This window comes from Lissotriton vulgaris, chromosome 7 (assembly GCF_964263255.1).
Source record: "Lissotriton vulgaris chromosome 7, aLisVul1.2, whole genome shotgun sequence".
In the NCBI taxonomy this organism is placed as follows: Eukaryota; Metazoa; Chordata; class Amphibia; order Caudata; family Salamandridae; genus Lissotriton; species Lissotriton vulgaris.
Genome location: NC_141695.1, coordinates 853490728 through 853509095, shown reverse-complemented (window position 1 = coordinate 853509095; position 18368 = coordinate 853490728). Strand labels below are relative to the sequence as shown.

Below are 18368 nucleotides of genomic sequence, written 5' to 3'. Positions count from 1 at the left end.
AGCTTTTGGAGATATTCGCACTTAGCGCGAATATCTCCAAAAGTTGGTAATAGGAGATAGCGATGTTAGCGACTGTTTCCAGTCGCTAACATCTTGGCACGCCCACTTTGCATGTCATTAGTGATAAATATCACTGACATGCAAAGCGGGGCCCAAGATGGTCGCTATCTCCTACTAGCTGTCGCTAACTGGTGTTAGCGACAGCTAGGTAATAGGCAGATAATTTTTTCTCCGCTTTCTTGGCTTCTAAAGCCAAAAAAGCGGAGATAAACCCCCTTGATAATATGCCCCCAGGTCCCTGTGCTCAAAGATAGCTATAATTGTTTCTCTATGCCCACTACTCCTTCTAGTTCAGGTAGTGCAAAGGGTGGCCTTACAGCTTGGTGTAAGTTGCCTTTGGGTGGCATTGTGTATGCTATAAACTCAGTCAACTCAATTAGAGCTAGAAATGGTGCCCTTTCGTATCTGAGGGCTCTTAGTAGTGCAAATGATTGGGTTACCCATTTTCAAACTATTTATGATCTCACTGAATCATATGATATTGTTTTTAATATTTCTCGTTGTAGTTGACTTTCTTTTACTCATGATGACGTTCATTTAGCTATTTATCAAAGTTCTTCGGATAAAGCCCTAGATTAAAAGGGTATGCTTGAACTCAAGAATTTTTTTTGTTGATTATATGATAGTATGACGGAAGTAACTGAACTAAGGAAACCCCCTGTAATACAGCACATGATACTGAAGACCTGTGAAGATGTGGAACCTTATCTAATGTGGGAATCTGGTCCGTGGTAAAGGGCACCCATTTTTACATTCTATTCAGGCATGATCCTTTGTTTGTTATGTTTTTAACTGGGGCAATACAGGAATTCTGACATACTTGTCCGTGTGATGAAACATCAAGTCAATCTCTGTAACATTTTATCTTTTTTTGTAACTATTATGAATTCTTTATGAGGTGCTTTTTATTACTTATTTTTCCAAAAATCATAATTTTAAAATGTGTAGGTTTGTCTTACGATTCCTGCAAATGCTTAGCGAAAAGACCTCTTGTTTTTATTTTGGAGCTTTTTTAAAGTTTTCTTTTTTGGTTTGATATATTATTTTTGTAATGTTTCTTTCTACTTTTCAGAGTGTTTTTGATTACATTCAAAATAAAAAAAAAATGTGATTGACTGACTTCTGTATTGCTGGAGGCAAATCCTGTCCACTTATATATACCACTTATCCATCATCTGTCCAGTGTCCTTTGTACGGCTTTCAGTGCTCTGAATTCCTTCATGAACCATGATAGGGTATTACGCCTTCCATGAGCCTGTCATTCCTGAGCAGGTAGTAGTGTATTGAGAACCAAAGCGAGCCAATGTTGAAAGTGCTCAGTTGATGCCCTCTGATCTGTGGGAGTGGTCTCACGGGGACGGGTACAGGTCTTTGAAATGGGTTTCTTCACTGTCCTTGAACCCATCGTCAATGGAGGTGTTGCCTGGGAGAGGCAGAATTCCTTTGCCTGAGCCTGTCAAGGGAGGAGACCTCATTGATGTGACTGCTGTAAGCACAACATTTGAAATGATTTGCCGATTGATGAGGGGGTCTCAGCTGTTTCGGGTCTTGATGAAAAGGAGCTTGTCAACTGTTTTTAGCAGCAGCCGAGGTTTTTGCATTTGACCAGGATCTGTGAGACCCATATCTCCAAGGAGGCCAGGATAGTCAGCTCCAAGTTTTCACACTTTTCACTTGATGGTTCCATTTCCAGGTTTTTTTATTTAGTTTTTTCTTTGAAGATAAGGGAGGTGGAGTACTTCAGACAGATTCTTTAATGGAAGATTGTCCCTTATTGAAATAAAAAATCAGCATTCTCTCCACACCCCCCTGGATTTTGTCTGACAGGTTTGTGGAAATTTGGAAGTTTTGTGTATAAGCAATAAATACCCTGTAGATGTGGAGCATCGGCAAAATCTATGTTGCCCAAAAGTTCCACATAGCTTAAATAATGATTGCTGTCCCTGCTACGAATACACAATATTGCAATGTTTGCCCTGAATCAACTGCCCAGAGACATTACGTGAAGAAAATTTCTCTGGCACTCCAATTGTCAGTGGTAGGACCAGAGAGAAAGAAAAAAGGCAAAATTATTCATATTTTTAATGTAGCAGTGAAACTCAACCTGTAATAACTGTGGCCCTCTCTGCATTTGAAACAATAATGAAGAAATGCTGAGAAAGAGCTGAGCGCTAAAGGCAATTCTTTTTTTACTCAACATGTGATACAAAGGAGGAGTGGAGTTAAAACATCTGGCCAGCTCATTGGCTGCCTGGCAGACCCAAACAGTGGTGCAATTGGGGTATACACAATGCTATACTACTTATCCGAGAAGTCATTTCTTACGTTATCCTCCTCAGACAAGATCTAAAGTCAGATGCTTCAGAACTGAACAGTGGCAAGCAAGTACTCCATACATACATTCCCTGATAATTTTGATTCAGAGGAATTAAACATGCATTCAAGTGGGTAAGTAGGACTGTGCTACTTCAGTGTAAAACAATCATAAGACATGTATCTCATTTGTCACTTTCGGCTGCTTGGAAAGGTGATCATAGCAAAGCTTGTTACTGAGCAAGAGTTCCTGTCCATGCAAATAAATAAGCATTCGGGCATCTGTATTTTGGCAACCTGGGGTACTTGGAAACCCTGGTGTACTGACTAAAGGTGCTTGCTTGAAGCATGTTTTCTGCCAGTATAAGTAGCCTCCAGGTTCTCTTCCCTCTCTGCTCTCTTGACTCTTGGCTTGGTTGCCTCACAGATCTTTCATTTCTGTCCCCCCCCTCCCCCCCCCCACCTTTCAACGTTACATCTGGGCTCTCTTTCCTTTGAAATAGCTCATCTCAGGGCTCACTTGCACCTTTAGGTCTTTACAGATCTGATCTTTCACACCTTTAGACTCTCTCTTCTCTGCCACCCCTCCCCACCCATGTCCTCTCCCAACATTTGTCTGTCAGCTCTAGGGTTTCTCACTTCCAGCTTCTCTCCCATCAATGCTCAGCTACCTCTTTCTCATCTCACCTTCCTGGTTCTTTTTCATCAGAACCCTCTCCCCTCTTTGTTTTGTGAATTTTGAGGTCTTTAATATCTGGGAGCTCTTTCAAATAAGCTCTCCCACCACGCTATGCAGGTCTCATCCTCACACTCACTCTCTCTTTCTCTTCTGAAATTAAACTCTCCTCCATATTCTCTTGCCCCTTAACTCTCTTTTCCCTCGGTCACCTCTGCCATTTCCCACCTCTTGGCCCTCCCCAGTCTCTCCCATTTTGGGTCTCAACATTGTGATCTCTCTCAAACATCTGTGTTCTTACCCTTTTGGCCTCCAACCTCTGCTCTCTTCCTACTGAGCTCTTTTATGTCAGGTTTTTCTCACTTCTGGACTTTTACATGTGAACACTCAACCAGTGGCGGCTCCTCCGCTAAGGCGGAGGAGTGTCAACCCACTGCTTCACAGCAGTGAAGTACGGGAAACATAAAATGATAATAACTTGTGGTATTATCATTTTATGTTTTCTTCTGCTACAGCTTTGCTTTTAGGGTGGGGGCGGTGGGGCTGCTCCGACGACAGAGGAGCAGGGGAGGAGTGGTTTGCCCACTCCTAAGTCCACATGACTGTTTGGCCTCAGAACTGTGCATCTTCTCCATGCAGGCTGCAGTACAGCCTGTGCAGAGAACATGGCCAGGCCCCCATTCCCTGGCTGAGTGCCGATCCACGGCACTCAGACCAATCACAATGTGGCTGTTAGGAGGCTGGGTACTTCCTGTTGCTTCCTGCATCCTGCTGCAGGCCACGAGTCAGGAAGAAGAGGGCGGAGGAGAGGCGGCTGCCGGCCGTCACAGGTATGTTTTTTAAAATCTTTTTTCGTCCCCCCACCCCTCCTGCCCCCGCGCCACATCCCGGGTCTGGTAGCAGCCGCTAAGGTACTCAACCCCTCTTTTCTCTCTCTCTCAGTTTTCTCCCTTCTCTCAAGTTTCAACCATCTCTCATAACAGGGCTCTCTTACCTCTGTGGTCGGCAGGATTCATTCATGGCTGAGCACTTGGCGTCATTACACCCTTCTTCTTTCCAGTTATTGGTGATGTATTTCCGGTTCCAGGCACCACCACTTTGGGACGAATGGCAGGAACAGCAGGTAAGGGTTTTTGGGGTGGATCAGATCTGTGATATTTCTGAAGGAAAAAGCACATTCAGTAAATATTGCACTGAAGTGAACCTGACACACAGTCACCCTGAGAAGAATGAACAAACTCAGCCTTGAGACCCTCACGCATTAGTACTTTATAATAAACCGGATTGATTGGTTGATATTTGTGAAACAGCCTTCTCGCACTGGGGTAGCATGATATGGATCAGGTCGTATTTGAGTCCAACTTCAACAAGGACACACTGTCCTATCACAGGAGTACAGAAGGATGAAAAGATGGTGTTGCCCTATCTAACCACAGCCTCTTTTAAGCAAATGCCTTCATCTCTGGTGAACAATGCAGGCCACTCCCAGGGTATGATCATCATTAGTTTTTTGTTTTTCTGAAACAAACTCACGCTTCTGGAGTTTGTTTTAGAAAAGCAGGTTACTTTACTTTTGATAACATTCTTTCTGGTAGATGCTTTATATGTACCGCATATTCCTCACCTTTACTAGAATATGCTAGGGTGCTACACTGGTCAGTATTAGTCCGTATTACTCCCTCGCACAAGTAGGTGGCATTGTGTGATGAACCGAGTTGCATATCAGTGCCCTCCATGTGCGCTGATGCCAGTTTCTTCTTGACTTTGTCCATGCCCTCAGACACAGACCCCAACAATAATCAGCAACAGCAGTGTACAGCTTCCTAGATTGATTTTTAGATCAGAAAGGAGAGCATTCCACAGAAAAGGGAGGCAAGAGGGTGACGAGGAATCTGCAGTTAGATAGAGTATCCACGACAGACAAGGTTACCAAAGTTAAGTAGCTTGTTCTTCTAATAGATACGTATAACCACAGATTACTCACCATTAGAATAGATACTAGAGCATTTCTTGTCAATGGAACTGTAATGATAAATGTATGAATGTTTTTAAATAACCTCTGATAGAACAGCAATAAAAAGTTAAAAAAATAAAAGAATAAATAGCTAAGCAGTGTTCCAAGGCACCCTACAGGGGAGGATCTATTGAATGGCTCAGATCAAAAAGTCCTGCAAAAAATACGAACACATGAAATGCCCTTCCCGTCAGATCTATCTGTCAAACCAGTCATGCTTCATGAAAGTGTGAATCGATGTCCACTTCACAGCCTGACAGATGTTGAGTACAAACACTTCATGTGCTGGCACCATGATTGCAGCCTTGGCCCTGGTGGTTTGGGCCCTTGACCCCTCCATAGGCTGCTTCAGAGTCAGTGCATAGCAGATCTTGATACAGAGGACTATCCACTATGACAAAGTCTTTTTCTGCCTTGAATATTTTTTCACCGGCGAACCCTACAATAAGCTGATCATCCACCCGATGGTCTTTGCTGTGTTCGATGTTAAAGCGTAAAGCTCTCTTAGGGTACAGCCAATGGAGTCTCTTCTCTCTCTCGGGGTGAGGTGGGGGAAACGAACATTGGAAGAGTGATGGATTGTCCAACATGAAAAGCAATAACAACTTCAGGTAAAAAGGACACTTGTCCTCAGTACCACTTTGTCTGGGAGAAAGATGGTATAAGGAGGCTGCACTGATAGAGCTTGAAGTTCGGTCACAGGACGAGCTGAAGTCACCCCAACCAGAAACATTCTTCAGAGTCAGAAGTGGAACTGGACAGCGGTGCATGCGCTTGAATGGCATACACAAATTAATCCGATTTTTTAGACACCTAATCAGAATGAGTGACTTGAACAAAGACAGCTGGCCCAGTAACATAACAAGTCTGAAAGGGCAGCAAATAACCTTTAGTAGTGCCCATAATAAACATACATCTAATATATAGGGCCTTTCATCATCAGGGTCTGCTATATCTGCGCAAACACTTCACGCGAAACCATCCATCTCAGGAACTCAGGTCATCCACAGCCAACCTGCTCATTGTCCCCAAATTCAAGATGGCGACAAAGGGAGGTAAATCCCTAGCAGGGATTTGGTGCAAAAGCCTGGAACAAGCTACCCCACCAGCTTCGTGAGGCCACTACTGAGCAAAGCTTCAGAAAATTGCTGAAAACGTGGATTTATACACTTGATGCAAAGCACTGATATGAATTTCATCGACAGCTAAGGACAGTCCAGCTGTATTCATCTGCTGGCAGGCGGGTAGTCAAAGCGCCAAGATGCTCCCTGGAGTGGTAGTGCGCTATATAAATTTGTTCTCACTTCACTTCACTTCACTTCACTTCACTGCTCACTGAATTTAGGGTGTAAAAACCTGCCCTGCAGCTGCAACAAGAGATCCTCCTGAAGTGGTAGCCTGATCAGAAGACACATGCTCATGTCCAGAAAGTCCAGGTACTACACTCTCCTTGCTCAATCTGGAGCTACTAGTATGACTTAGACCTTGGGTTCCTGATCTTCTGTAGAATTTGAGGAACGGGATGCAGCAACGGAAAGGCTTACAGGTATCCTGTTCTCAACACTATCCACAATGTATCTCAGAGAGAGAACCTTCTTGGGGACTCCACCACATAACATGTTTTATATTGTGCGTTCTCAGCAGGGACAAAAATATTTAGTCAGGGCTCCCTCTAGTGTTGGAAGATGCCCGGTACCACCTGGCAGCGTAACTCTCATTTGTGATTGACCAGGCAGCGCAGGCTGAGCTTATCCACCCTGGTGTTCAAAGATATCGCCAGGTGGTTCCCAACCTGAGTAATGCCCTGGCGCTCCAGCTAGCTCCAGAAATGAAGTCCCTTCTAACACATGACCCCACCTCGTCCTGCTTGCTTTAGTAATATGTGGCAGTGATTTTTTCCATTAGCATTTGAACCATCCTCTCTCTGATAAACAGCAGGAAGGCCTACAGTGCCTCTGTACTCCACCTCTCCCAGATGACTTCGCCATCCCAGCAGTGGCACATCTGTCACCATTGTCAGCTCTGGGTATGGTTGGGAGAGGGGTCTGCCACCGGTCCAGCTACAGTTGAACCACCACTACAGGTCTTTTGCAGTCTCATCTGAAACCTGGATGGAATAGGATAGGTTGCAGTGGTGCTGGGTCCACTGAATGACCAAAGGGCTAGACTGGCTGAGGAAAATAGCTGCATCTCAAATGTCTCAAGACTTTTTGACTCTCTGTCAGGAGGAGTCATGGATAAAGAATTGAAGTTCATCCTACTGGTGGAAGCCTGAACCACCAAACCCTCGGTTGTAGGATGCTGCATCAAGAAATCAGGGTTGCCTGGTGCTGCCCTGTGGTGTCTGACAGCCTGCTTGTCCTCTGAAAACCAGGACTGCCGGGGAAATCCGGGACGTGTGGACAGCCTAGACTAGTTACAACCCAAATTATAGGATGTAGGGGTATAATAATAATAATAAATAATCAGAAATAATCATGCAGAAGTTCAAAAGATTAATGAGTAGTAAAGATGCGTTTGCAATCTGTGTTTATCTTAACACATTTGCTGCAGGTACAAAGACAAAGGTCAAATGTCAAGCTATGACCTTTGACAAATTGCTGCTGATTCAGAATCTGGAGTGTGCTTCTATTTCTCTGACTGCAAAGTGATAACCCTCCTGGGGTGCAGGAAACGAATGGAAAGGCTGTAGGATGGCAGTTTTTTTCTAGCATACATTTAAATATCAGCAAATAAACTATACACATATTTCACAATATATCAGCAATTAGGCAAATGCAAATGAAGCACTTTTTCTGTAAGTCTGAAGTTTGATGGAAATAAAGATTTTAGTAAGTGCAAAAAAAAAGATCACCTTACTAGGTGATGCACAAATGATAAATGTTTGCTGAAACCCAATTTTCCCATATTATCCTTTTTGGCTATACAGTTATACATGTTAAACTGCCTGTCTATGCAAATTCAGTGGCTATTTCAACGGGAAATGTACTGCCTGCAAATGGCAGTGCGCTACTACACTAGTGCTTCAAAATGCACCACCAGCCACATACCAAACTCAAACCACTCTCCTGCTGAATGGGCGTGGCACATTTGCTAGACCAGTTTTTGTGCATGACACTTGGATTTTTTGCAGTCACCATGACTTTGGTGATATAACATTAATGACAGAACCTCCACTCTGAAATTTTTTCAAGCACCACTGACCCATATCATCTTCCATTTCAGAGATACTGAACTTGTAGGTAATATAACATAAATACCTAGAAATACTGGTACCTCTGAAGCATTTGCCTAAAATGTGACTGACTTTGCCCCAGGCTGACTGGCTACCCAGATACATCCACTCACTATGGTATTAACTGTGCACTAAGCTTGCCGCGTGGCACAGATCTCATACAACACTAAGCACTAGATCTTGCAGCTGGCACAACTTGAGCTATTTTACTCTGATGTTTACATTTAACTTGCACATTAAACGAGCTGCAGCTCCTTCTGAGCTGTCTTAGGGCAGTTGAACCCACTGTCATCTCTGTAGGTAGCAAAGGCAAACTAACCCAAAATCAGAGTGCTTTATTGCCTTGTCAGTGAATGAGGCACTATAGAAATGCTCAAATACAATAGAAAGCAACACCTGCATTGGGTTCGGGATAGGATGTTGTAACCAAGAGGCTACAAACAGCTGTCTAAGTGTGTTAACCTAGTTACCTAAGGACCTAAAGGACATTACATAGGAGCAATGGTCCCAGAAAGCGACGTAAATACACATTCAAGACTGAGACAGAGAATATTCTATGCTCATGGTGTTTAATTCACACTGACCATTGATCTGTTATTGACATTATTAGCATAATATTATATACAGTGGTATCCCTAGGTGGGGATAAGTGGGGAAGACAGGGTAGGGTGATTGTGATTCAGGTGAAGGTAGGGTAGTGACTTAAAATTTGTGGTGTGCATCAAAACAATATATCACTTAGGAAGCACATGGCTCATTAGTCGAGCCTATTAATCAAAGTTTACAACAACAAACTTTGTATAGCCATGATCTCAAATGTTAACACAGTACTAAATCTCTGATTTCCAAGCTGGCTTGGTTAAAAAATGTTGATGTTTCGACCCCACTAGATCAGTAGGCTATTGCCATCTTTACGCCGGGGTCTTCATCAGGACTGTGGTGTGGGGGTGTGTGAGGGGATCTAGGGAAGAGCATGAGAATGGCTTTAGAGATGGTCATACAGATCAAAATTGCATCTATAAGATGGGAGGAGCAGATATTTACCATAAGTCACCTCTGGAAAGAGGCTGAAGTTGTGTAAGGGCATGTGTGGCTACTGGTACACGAGAGCGGAGAAACAGCACCTGGGTGGATAAGGTGCAAAGTCAGGGTTCAGAGATCTTAGTTTCTTTACAAAAGTATTTAAAGTGCAAAAAATAATTTACTACGAGGGAAATAGCCTCTGTGTCATGCCCGATTAGTCGGTGACCAATGACATACAGAGCAATCTAGAGGAAGAAAAGGGAAAACTCAACAGAACTGTGCGTGTGTTCACAGAGATGTCAAGAAAGAAATAATCAACCACCTTAAGTTACGCGCTTGAGAGAATACATAACCAATGTCAATATCTGATTGTGATGCGCCTGAAAAGATCTGGGGGTAAGTGCAGGTAGAGTCCTGTTGCTCCTATTTACAAAGTAAACCCCTTCGCTACATTATACCTGCGTCAGGTATAATGCATGCAGGGTGGGCGTTCCCATGTAAGTAAGCCTGGTAGAAGTTGATGCAGTGAAATCTATCGGATTTTACTGTGCTACTTCTAGGGTGCAAATGCGTCAGTATCTTTTGCCTGCCTCACAGCAGGTATAAGACTGGTGTAGGCCCTTTCACATGGGGATTGCCCCATGTGAAAGGACACATTGCTGGAGTTGCGTCACTTTTGTGACACACTCCAGCAATGCATCATTTTTGTGCCTACAGACACATCAGAAATACTGACGTATCTGTAACTCCTTGCGCCATGATGCGTCATACTGTAAATATGACGCATCACTGGTGTCGCAAGGAGGGTGCTATGAAAGTGACGCATCGCTGTTTTCTCGCAGCGATGCGACACTTTTCATAAATGAGGCCTCAGCGTGTCTAGGTACATCTGTGGGTAAAAGTCGAGGGGAAGGCATCTACGGCCTAGCCAATGTACCACGTTGGCAACACGGTATAATAGATACACAAATTACCTGAGTTGTAACGTGCTGGCTGGAACTTTCAAGTTTCCTGGATGTCTAAGAATAAAACGGAGTGCGAGGAGTTAAAACGTAGCTGCGTACGTGTTTGGCAAAAAACAAAGCCAAGTTATTCTAAAAGTCAAGCACTGGCTGGAAACTCACCGCTGCTCTGTAGGGAAGAATCTGTGTGAGCGGAACGACACGGAGGGATGGGGTGGGCTGGCTTAAATAGAGACATCCATCACGCATGACAGTGCAAGTTGTGGAGGCGCTGAAGGCTCTCAGACTGTGACACGTACGGTGGGGGCACTGAAAACAGACTCAGGTCTCGGAACTCACAGTATGTTCGTGAAGAAAGTGTCAAAAGGAACATGTTCGGTTAAAAAATGGGACCGGTTGAAGAGACTCTTTAAAAGAAGGTCTTATGGATGGAGTCATTGAATTAAATCACAGCGTAAATGTGAAACATTGAATAGATATGTTGACATGTTTTTTGCATAAATAATTCACTAATTCAAGCCCAATTTGTGCATATTAGTGATGGTGTCAGTTGCAGGTTCATACGTTTGTGCATTCATAAATTGTTACATCAGTTATTATGTCGGTTATGTCATTGCACATAAAAGAGAAAACGATTCAGATGATTGCAATGCACTAACCAGATGGAGTACACTGAGCTCCCACAATCATTATTTTAATTCACATTATGGAAGGTGACTATATGTACTGTGTGTCCATGGAGTACATCCGTCAAAAGAAGCTGGGACAACACTTCCACATTTGGTTGGGAGCAAACACAATAGGGATGGTAATTAATCAGACTGGAAGAACAGTACAATGTCTGCAGAACAGGTATTCATTATTCCACAGACAAACAGGCAAAATGGGCATGGCTAATTTCTGATACATTAAGGCCATTCCTAATAAAGTTCAGGAGGGACATCCATTTACATTCCCTCAAATTGGATTGTGCCAATGTTCACTCCCCTGGGACCCAGGGAGGTTTTCTCTAGGACTACCCATCGTAGTTCATCCGGACTGTGACTCATGCTTGAGAAATGTTCCACCAGTGCCGCCCCTTGCACGCCACATCTTATACGGCTGCAGTGCTGGAAAATCCGAGCTTTGATCTTTTGTTGTGTTTCTTCTACGTAGACAAGATCACAAGGGCCTAGAATGGCATAAATTACGTTATTTGTGTTGCAGTTGGAGAAGAAATTCAAAGTGATCACTTGATCCTTAAAGGTAAGTTCTTTAGTTCGAATGGTTGTGGGGCAGGCCTTACACTGCCCACATCTAAAATGTTCCAGTATCAGGGGTAGATTCCACATAGATCTAATAGTAGGTGTTTCAGGGGTCTCTGGAAGGGAGCGTACCACATGTTCCCTGATGCTTTTGGCTTTTTCAAAGGAATGCATGGGTGGATTGTCCTCTCCAATGTTGTCTGATATTAGGCCCCAATGTTTATTAGAATGTCTGACAGAATATCGACAGACAGAAAATCGACGTACAAAAATATCGACACAGAAATATCGACATCAAAAATATCGAAGTCCTTTCTACATAAAGGTAAGTACGAAAATATCGAAAATAAATATCGCTGTAAAAAATATCGAAGTTAAAAATATCTTTTTTAAAAATGTTTCAATAATAATCTAAAAATAAGTAACAAAAACATATAATTAAAAAAAATTATAGATATAAACATTAAAACATATTTAAAAAATAATAAATAATACATATAATTTAAAAAATAATGAAACATCTATATATAAATTAATATATACATATACTTACTCCACATATTGCAACAGTAGGGAAAGCGTTGGATAGCGTAGGGGTAAGAATTACTATTCCCACTCCAGTGAGTGCAACAGTAGGGAAAGCGTTGGATAGCGTAGGGGTAAAAATGACTATTCCAACTCCAAAGAGTGCAACAGTAGGGAAAGCGTTGGATAGTGTAGGGGTAAAAATTACTATTCCAACTCCAGAGAGTGCAACAGTAGGGAAAGCGCTGGATAGCGTAGGGGTAAAAATTACTATTCCCACTCCAGTGAGTGCAACAGTAGGGAAAGTGTTGGATAGTGTAGGGGTAATAATTACTATTCCAACTCCAGAGAGTGCAACAGTAAGAAAAGTGCTGGATAGCGTAGGGGTAAAATTTACTATTCCCACTCCAGTGAGTGCAACAGTAGGGGAAGTGTTGGATAGCGTAGGGTTAAAAATTACTATTCCCACTCCAGAGAGTGCAACAGTAGGGTAAGCGTTGGATAGCTTAGGGGATAAATTAACATACTTATCAATTACATCATTTTTTATACAACAATTAACATATTAATATTTAATTTACAAAAAAATATTAATAACTATCAATTAATTAAAATTAATATTTGCTTAAATCAAATTAAATTACATCCCACACTATTCCCCCTTTAACACACAACACACTACACATACAAAAAGCAGAATTAATGTAACTATCAATTAATCAATAAATAACAATTAATATTAATACATTAATATCATTATACATTAAATAATTATTAAATATTAATTACCAATTAATAATTAATCGCCAATTAATTAATTAACAATAAATTAATTTACGACAATGAACACTAATTATTAATAAATTATTTATAATTAATATAATGAACTAATTAAGACACATTATTTCCAATTAATTAATAATAAATACCAATAAATAAAAACAATCTCATTAATTAATTTAATTTAATTATTTCCCACCCTATTTCTCTATAAACCCACAATGCACTACACAAAAAATCACACAATTAATTTAATTATCAATTAATCACTTAATAAAAATGAATCACTAATAATTATTAATGAACAATAACAATAAATAAAAATTAATACTAAATTAATTCTAATTAATAGAATTAACTAATTATTAAAAATGAATTGCCAAATAATAATAATAATTAATGAGTAATCAATATCAATTAATACAAACATAATAATTAATTATTTGGAATTAAATTACTTCCAACCATATTCCCCTATAAACCCACAACCCGCTCTGATACTAAAATGCTAAATTTACTTTAACAAAATTACGAATTTCTAAACATTTATTTTAAAATTTATAAAAATACATTAAAAAAAGTTTAACATACAACATATAAAATACATTATAAAATACATAACACAAAAAATTGATATTATTAACAACTATATTTTTGCTTACGATATTACTTACTTCGATATCACTTACTTCAATATTTAGAAAAATGATATTACTTACCTTGGGGTCGATATTCTGGTCAAAGATATTCTTGACTTCGATATTCTGTCCCTACGATATTAAAAACTCGATATTAATGTCGGTCGATATTTAAAATTCAATATTTTGACTGCCCCCCTGTTTATTAATGGTCTTTAATGGCATGGCTTTGAGTTGAAAATGTTGTTACACATATCACCCTTTCCATAGGTCCAACATCCTTCTCCTTGGGTGTGAGCAGATCTTCACGAGGGCTATACCAAGCCCTTTTCTGTGCCCTCTTTGTGAGTCTTTTAGGGTAGCCACGTTCCATGAGGCGATTCAGTAGGTCGTCCGTTTGGTCCATATAGTCAGTTTTCTTCTAGCAATTTTTGCTGATGCATAGAAATTGCCCAAAGGGGAGGTTGCCTCTGAGTCCTCTGGGGTGATGGCTATTGTATCTAACAGTGGCAGACGGTAAGTTTTGGGGGGAGGGGGCGGACGGGACACACACACGCTCACATACACATAACACTCACAACCAGGCACACACAAACAAACACATTCAGTCACAACACTCTTTCCCAAACATTCATACATGCACGCATGCATGCACCAAACAATGTAAAAAGAAAATAAATCACACTTACCTTCAGCCAGCTCTGCTCTGCCTCGGAGGTTCCAGGAGGCTTGGGACTGCTGCCGTCCCAAGCCTTGGCAGGGAAGGCAGCAGTCCTATCGTCATCACAGAGTGGGATGGGGTCAGGGAGAATACTGACCCCACCCCACTCTGTGATGAAGTGTCACTGATTGACACTCGACCCTGGGCGCTTCAGGGCTTAAAACTGAAGCGCCCAGGTGCGAGGCAATCAGTGACGCTATCCCTCGTCACTGAGGGGAGGGCCTCACTAACCTTTGCTGAGCTGAGAAAGTCACGCCCAACGGAGCTGTGACTTTCTCATCCCAGCAAAGTTCAGTTCAAGCAGCCAGGAGCCAGCTCTAAATGCGCATGCGTGTCTCCTGGCTGCTTAAACTGAAAGCGAATAGTGTCTGTCAGGCTGACTTTTGTTCAGCCTGACAGACACTGTTCCTACGGGGGAAAAAGGGGGCGGGGTGGGGCCCCTCCACCTAAATGGACCAACCACGCCTGGTATCTAAGTAGAGAGTTTCTCTCCGTAGGTTTGCGGTACGCGTTCTGTAAAGGTGATCATCCTCGGATTTGATGGTAATGTCCAAGAAGTCAATTTCATTCGGGTCAGAATGAATGGTGAATTGAATATCAGGGCTCCTCTCATTGAGCCAGGAATGGAATGCACTCAGTTCTGTAGAGTCTCTGGTCTAAATCAAAAGTATATAATCGATATACCACCTCCATAGGGATATCTTTTCATGGTAGGGGTTTTCCTCCCCAAATATAAAAGACCTTTCAAAGTGGTCCATGAAGATAATGGCCAGATCTGGGGTGAAAGCGGCCCCCATTGCTACCCCTTTCATTTGAAAATAGAAAGGGCCATCAAAAAAGAAAAAGTTTTTTATCATGGCAATTCTGAGGAGATCAATGATGAAGTCATTTTGCACGGTCATGGGAGCTGTTCGTTGATCCAGTACTTTATACATTATGTCAAGGGCAGCTGCTTGCGGTATGCTTGTGTAAAGAGACACAACATCACAGGTCTCAAGGAGTTGACTATTGGGGTCATGGGGGAGTGTGTCAACAAGGTTGATTGTCTGCATGGTGTCCCTGACGTACGCCTTTGTTGCTTCAGCTATAGGCTTAAGAAAATGATCAATGTATTTGCTCAATGGTTCAAGCATCGAACCGCATCCCGAGATGAAAGGATGCCCTGGTGGGTTCTGTGGGTCCTTATGTATCTTTGGTAGTGTATACAGTGTGGGTAATCGGGGTTGTTTCTGATTGAGGTACAGAAAGTCATGCTTCGTTAGGAAGCCTTGATCAATGCCACGAGTGGTAATCGCCAATATCTCTTGGGCCAAGTCCTTAGAGGGCTCTGAATTGACCCTCATATAGCTTACTCCATCCTGGAGCTGGTTGAGGATCACAGTTTTGTACTTGGCCAGATCTTGAACCACAATGGCACCCCCTTGGTCCGCTGGCTTAATTACTATGTTCTTATTATTCTTCAAGGAGATCAAAGCGTCCTTCTTCAACTTGGTTATATTGTACTTGGTGTGTTTGTGTTCTTTCATTAGTTTGGAAATGTCTCTCAGGACAACGCTCTCATATGCTAGGATCTTGTTTGCCATGCCGTTGGACGGAGGAACAAATGTGGATGCAATTCGTAGTCCTGTCTGAGATGTTGCTCTCGGTGTGAGAGATTGTTTGAAGAAGCACCTGAGACAGATCTTTCTGAAAAATCGGTGTAGTTCTGTTTTCAATGCAAATTCATTGGCACGAGCTGTCGGCATGACAGAGCCTTTGCTCGGGACACTGGTCACTTCATCCCTGAGGGTATAGGAGGAGATGTTGATTACAGGATTCTGCTGCCTCCTCACCATCTGTAGACCCTGCGTCCGGTTTGTATCTCTCCGTGGTTCTCCGGTTGGGAGTGGACCTGCTTCTATGTCTTCCCACATCCTCTCTCCCAACCGTTGTTGTTCGCTGGCTGTCCTCGCTGTTGGCCTCTGGCCCAGTTCCCACCTCGACCTCTGGGTGGTCTCCATTGGCCCTCCTCTGAAAAAAGAGAAGGGTAAGGTCCTTGAGGTGGCTACCATGTATCTTGATAGCCGTAGTTACCGCTGGGGCCTGGTTGTTCGGTGTAGCTATCTGTGCTGTATGATGAATCAGAAAAGGCTGTAAAATTCCTGCGTCCACGGTAGCCTCCTCGGCACCTGTTGCTGAAACTCCCCTGGCTATCTTGCTTGTCCCTTCTAGAGACCCCTGAAACACCTACTATTAGATCTATGTGGAATCTACCCCGATACTGGGACATTTTAGATGCGGGCAGTGTAAGACCTGCCCCTCAACCATCCAAACGAACGAACTTACCTTTAAGGATCAAGTGATCACTTTGAATTTCTTCTCCAACTGCAACACAAATAACATAATTTATGCCATTCTAGGCCCTTGTGATATCGTCTACGTAGGACAAACACAACACAAGATCAAAGCCCGGATTCTCCAGCACTGCACCCGTATAAGTTGTGGCGTGCAAGGGGCGCCACTGGTGGAACATTTTTCAAGCATGAGTCACAGTCCGGATGAACTACGATGGGTAGTACTAGAGAAAGTCTCCCTGGGTCCCAGGGGAGGGAACATTGGCACAATCCTGAATTTGAGGGAATGTATATGGATGACCCTCCTGGACTCCATTAGGAATGGCCTTAATTAATCAGAAATTAGCCATGCCCAATTTGCCTGTTTGTCTGTGGAATAATGAATACCTGTTCTGCAGACATTGTACTGTTCTTCCAGTCTGATTAATTACTAAGCCTATTGTGTTTGCTCCCAACCAAATGTGGAAGTGTTGTCCCAGCTTCTTTTGACGGATGCACTCCATAGACACACAGTACATATAATCACCTTCCATAATGTGACTTAAAATAATGATTGTGGAGCTCAGTGTACTCCATCTGGTTAGCGCATTGAAATCATGTGAATTGTTTTTTATGTGCAATGACATTACCGACATAATAACTGATGTAAAAATTTCATGAATGCACAAACGTATGAATCTGAGAACCACCATGTGCAATTATATTTGGATATATTACCGACGTAATAACAGATGTAACAATTTATGAATGCACAAACGTATGAACCTGCAACTGACACCATCACTAATATGCACGAATTGGGCTTGAATTAGTGAATCATTTATGCAAGAAACATGTTAACATATCTACTCAATATGTTTCACATTTCCACTGTGATTTAATTCAATGCCTCCATCCATAACACCTTCCTTTAAAGAGTCTCTTCAAACTTTCTCTTTTTAAACCGAACATGTGCCTTTTGAGACTTTCTTCCACAACATACTGTGAGTTCCGAGACAGGAGTCTGTTTTTAGTGCCCCCAACCTACGTGCCACATTCTGAGAGCATTCAGCACCTACACGACTTGCACTGTCATGCGTGATGGATGTCTCAATTTAAGCCACCCCACTCCATCCCTCCGTGTCGTTCTGCTCACACGGATTCTTCCCTACAGAGCAGCGGTGAGTTTCCAGCCAGTGCTTGACTTTCAGAAGGGGTCTTGGGGGGCAGCCGAGCGTAGGGAGGTCTGCCCCCTGGGATGTTTGGGGAATTGGAGCGGCGCGGTCCTCTGCTCCGCCCACTTTGGGCTTGCTGGGCTTTTTGGGCTATTTTATAGCCAAGGGGATATTTAGGTCTCCATTTTATGTTTCCAGCCACCATTTTATAGTATTCCGGTGGCTGGCCATAGTCTGTGAGGAATATTATCATTTTCTAATTTAGTTAAGTTAAGCCCCATTCCTTTTTACTGCCCCTTTCATATACCGGCTCCCTCTCGTTGGCTGTGGGCTGCTAGATTTTTACAACTGGCCCTATTTTGTGTGTTGTTGTCTACCATCACAGGTTTTTTAGCAAATATGAAGTAAAAGATTGAGAAGGTGAACCCCAAGTAGCCCTGATGAAGTTGCGAGACCATATAGCAACGAAACATGTTGGCAGTATAGAATTAAACATGCTTTGATGGGAACCATTTTTTAATTTGGAGGGCTTGCAGTTTGGAATAAAAGTTGGATGGCCAGTAAGCCTTACCAGTTTTTAATGGTGAGAATTACGTTCATTATTTCTCACAGGGGTTCATTGGGCACATATACACGAACACTATCACTTGTGTTACCACGTTTCTTTGTGGTTCTCGAAAAGGAGAACAA

General features: G+C 42.3%; 1 protein-coding gene across 1 annotated transcript in view; it reads right to left on the bottom strand.

Moving 5' to 3' along the window:
- Positions 1 to 18368, bottom strand: part of ADAM19 (ADAM metallopeptidase domain 19) — a 451105-nt gene that overhangs the window by 9922 nt on the left and 422815 nt on the right. The window contains exon 22 of the mRNA XM_086931224.1: positions 4044 to 4209. Coding sequence (XP_086787350.1) covers positions 4066 to 4209 — 144 coding nt within the window. The 3' untranslated portion in view covers positions 4044 to 4065. The remainder of the gene's footprint in view (positions 1 to 4043; positions 4210 to 18368) is intronic.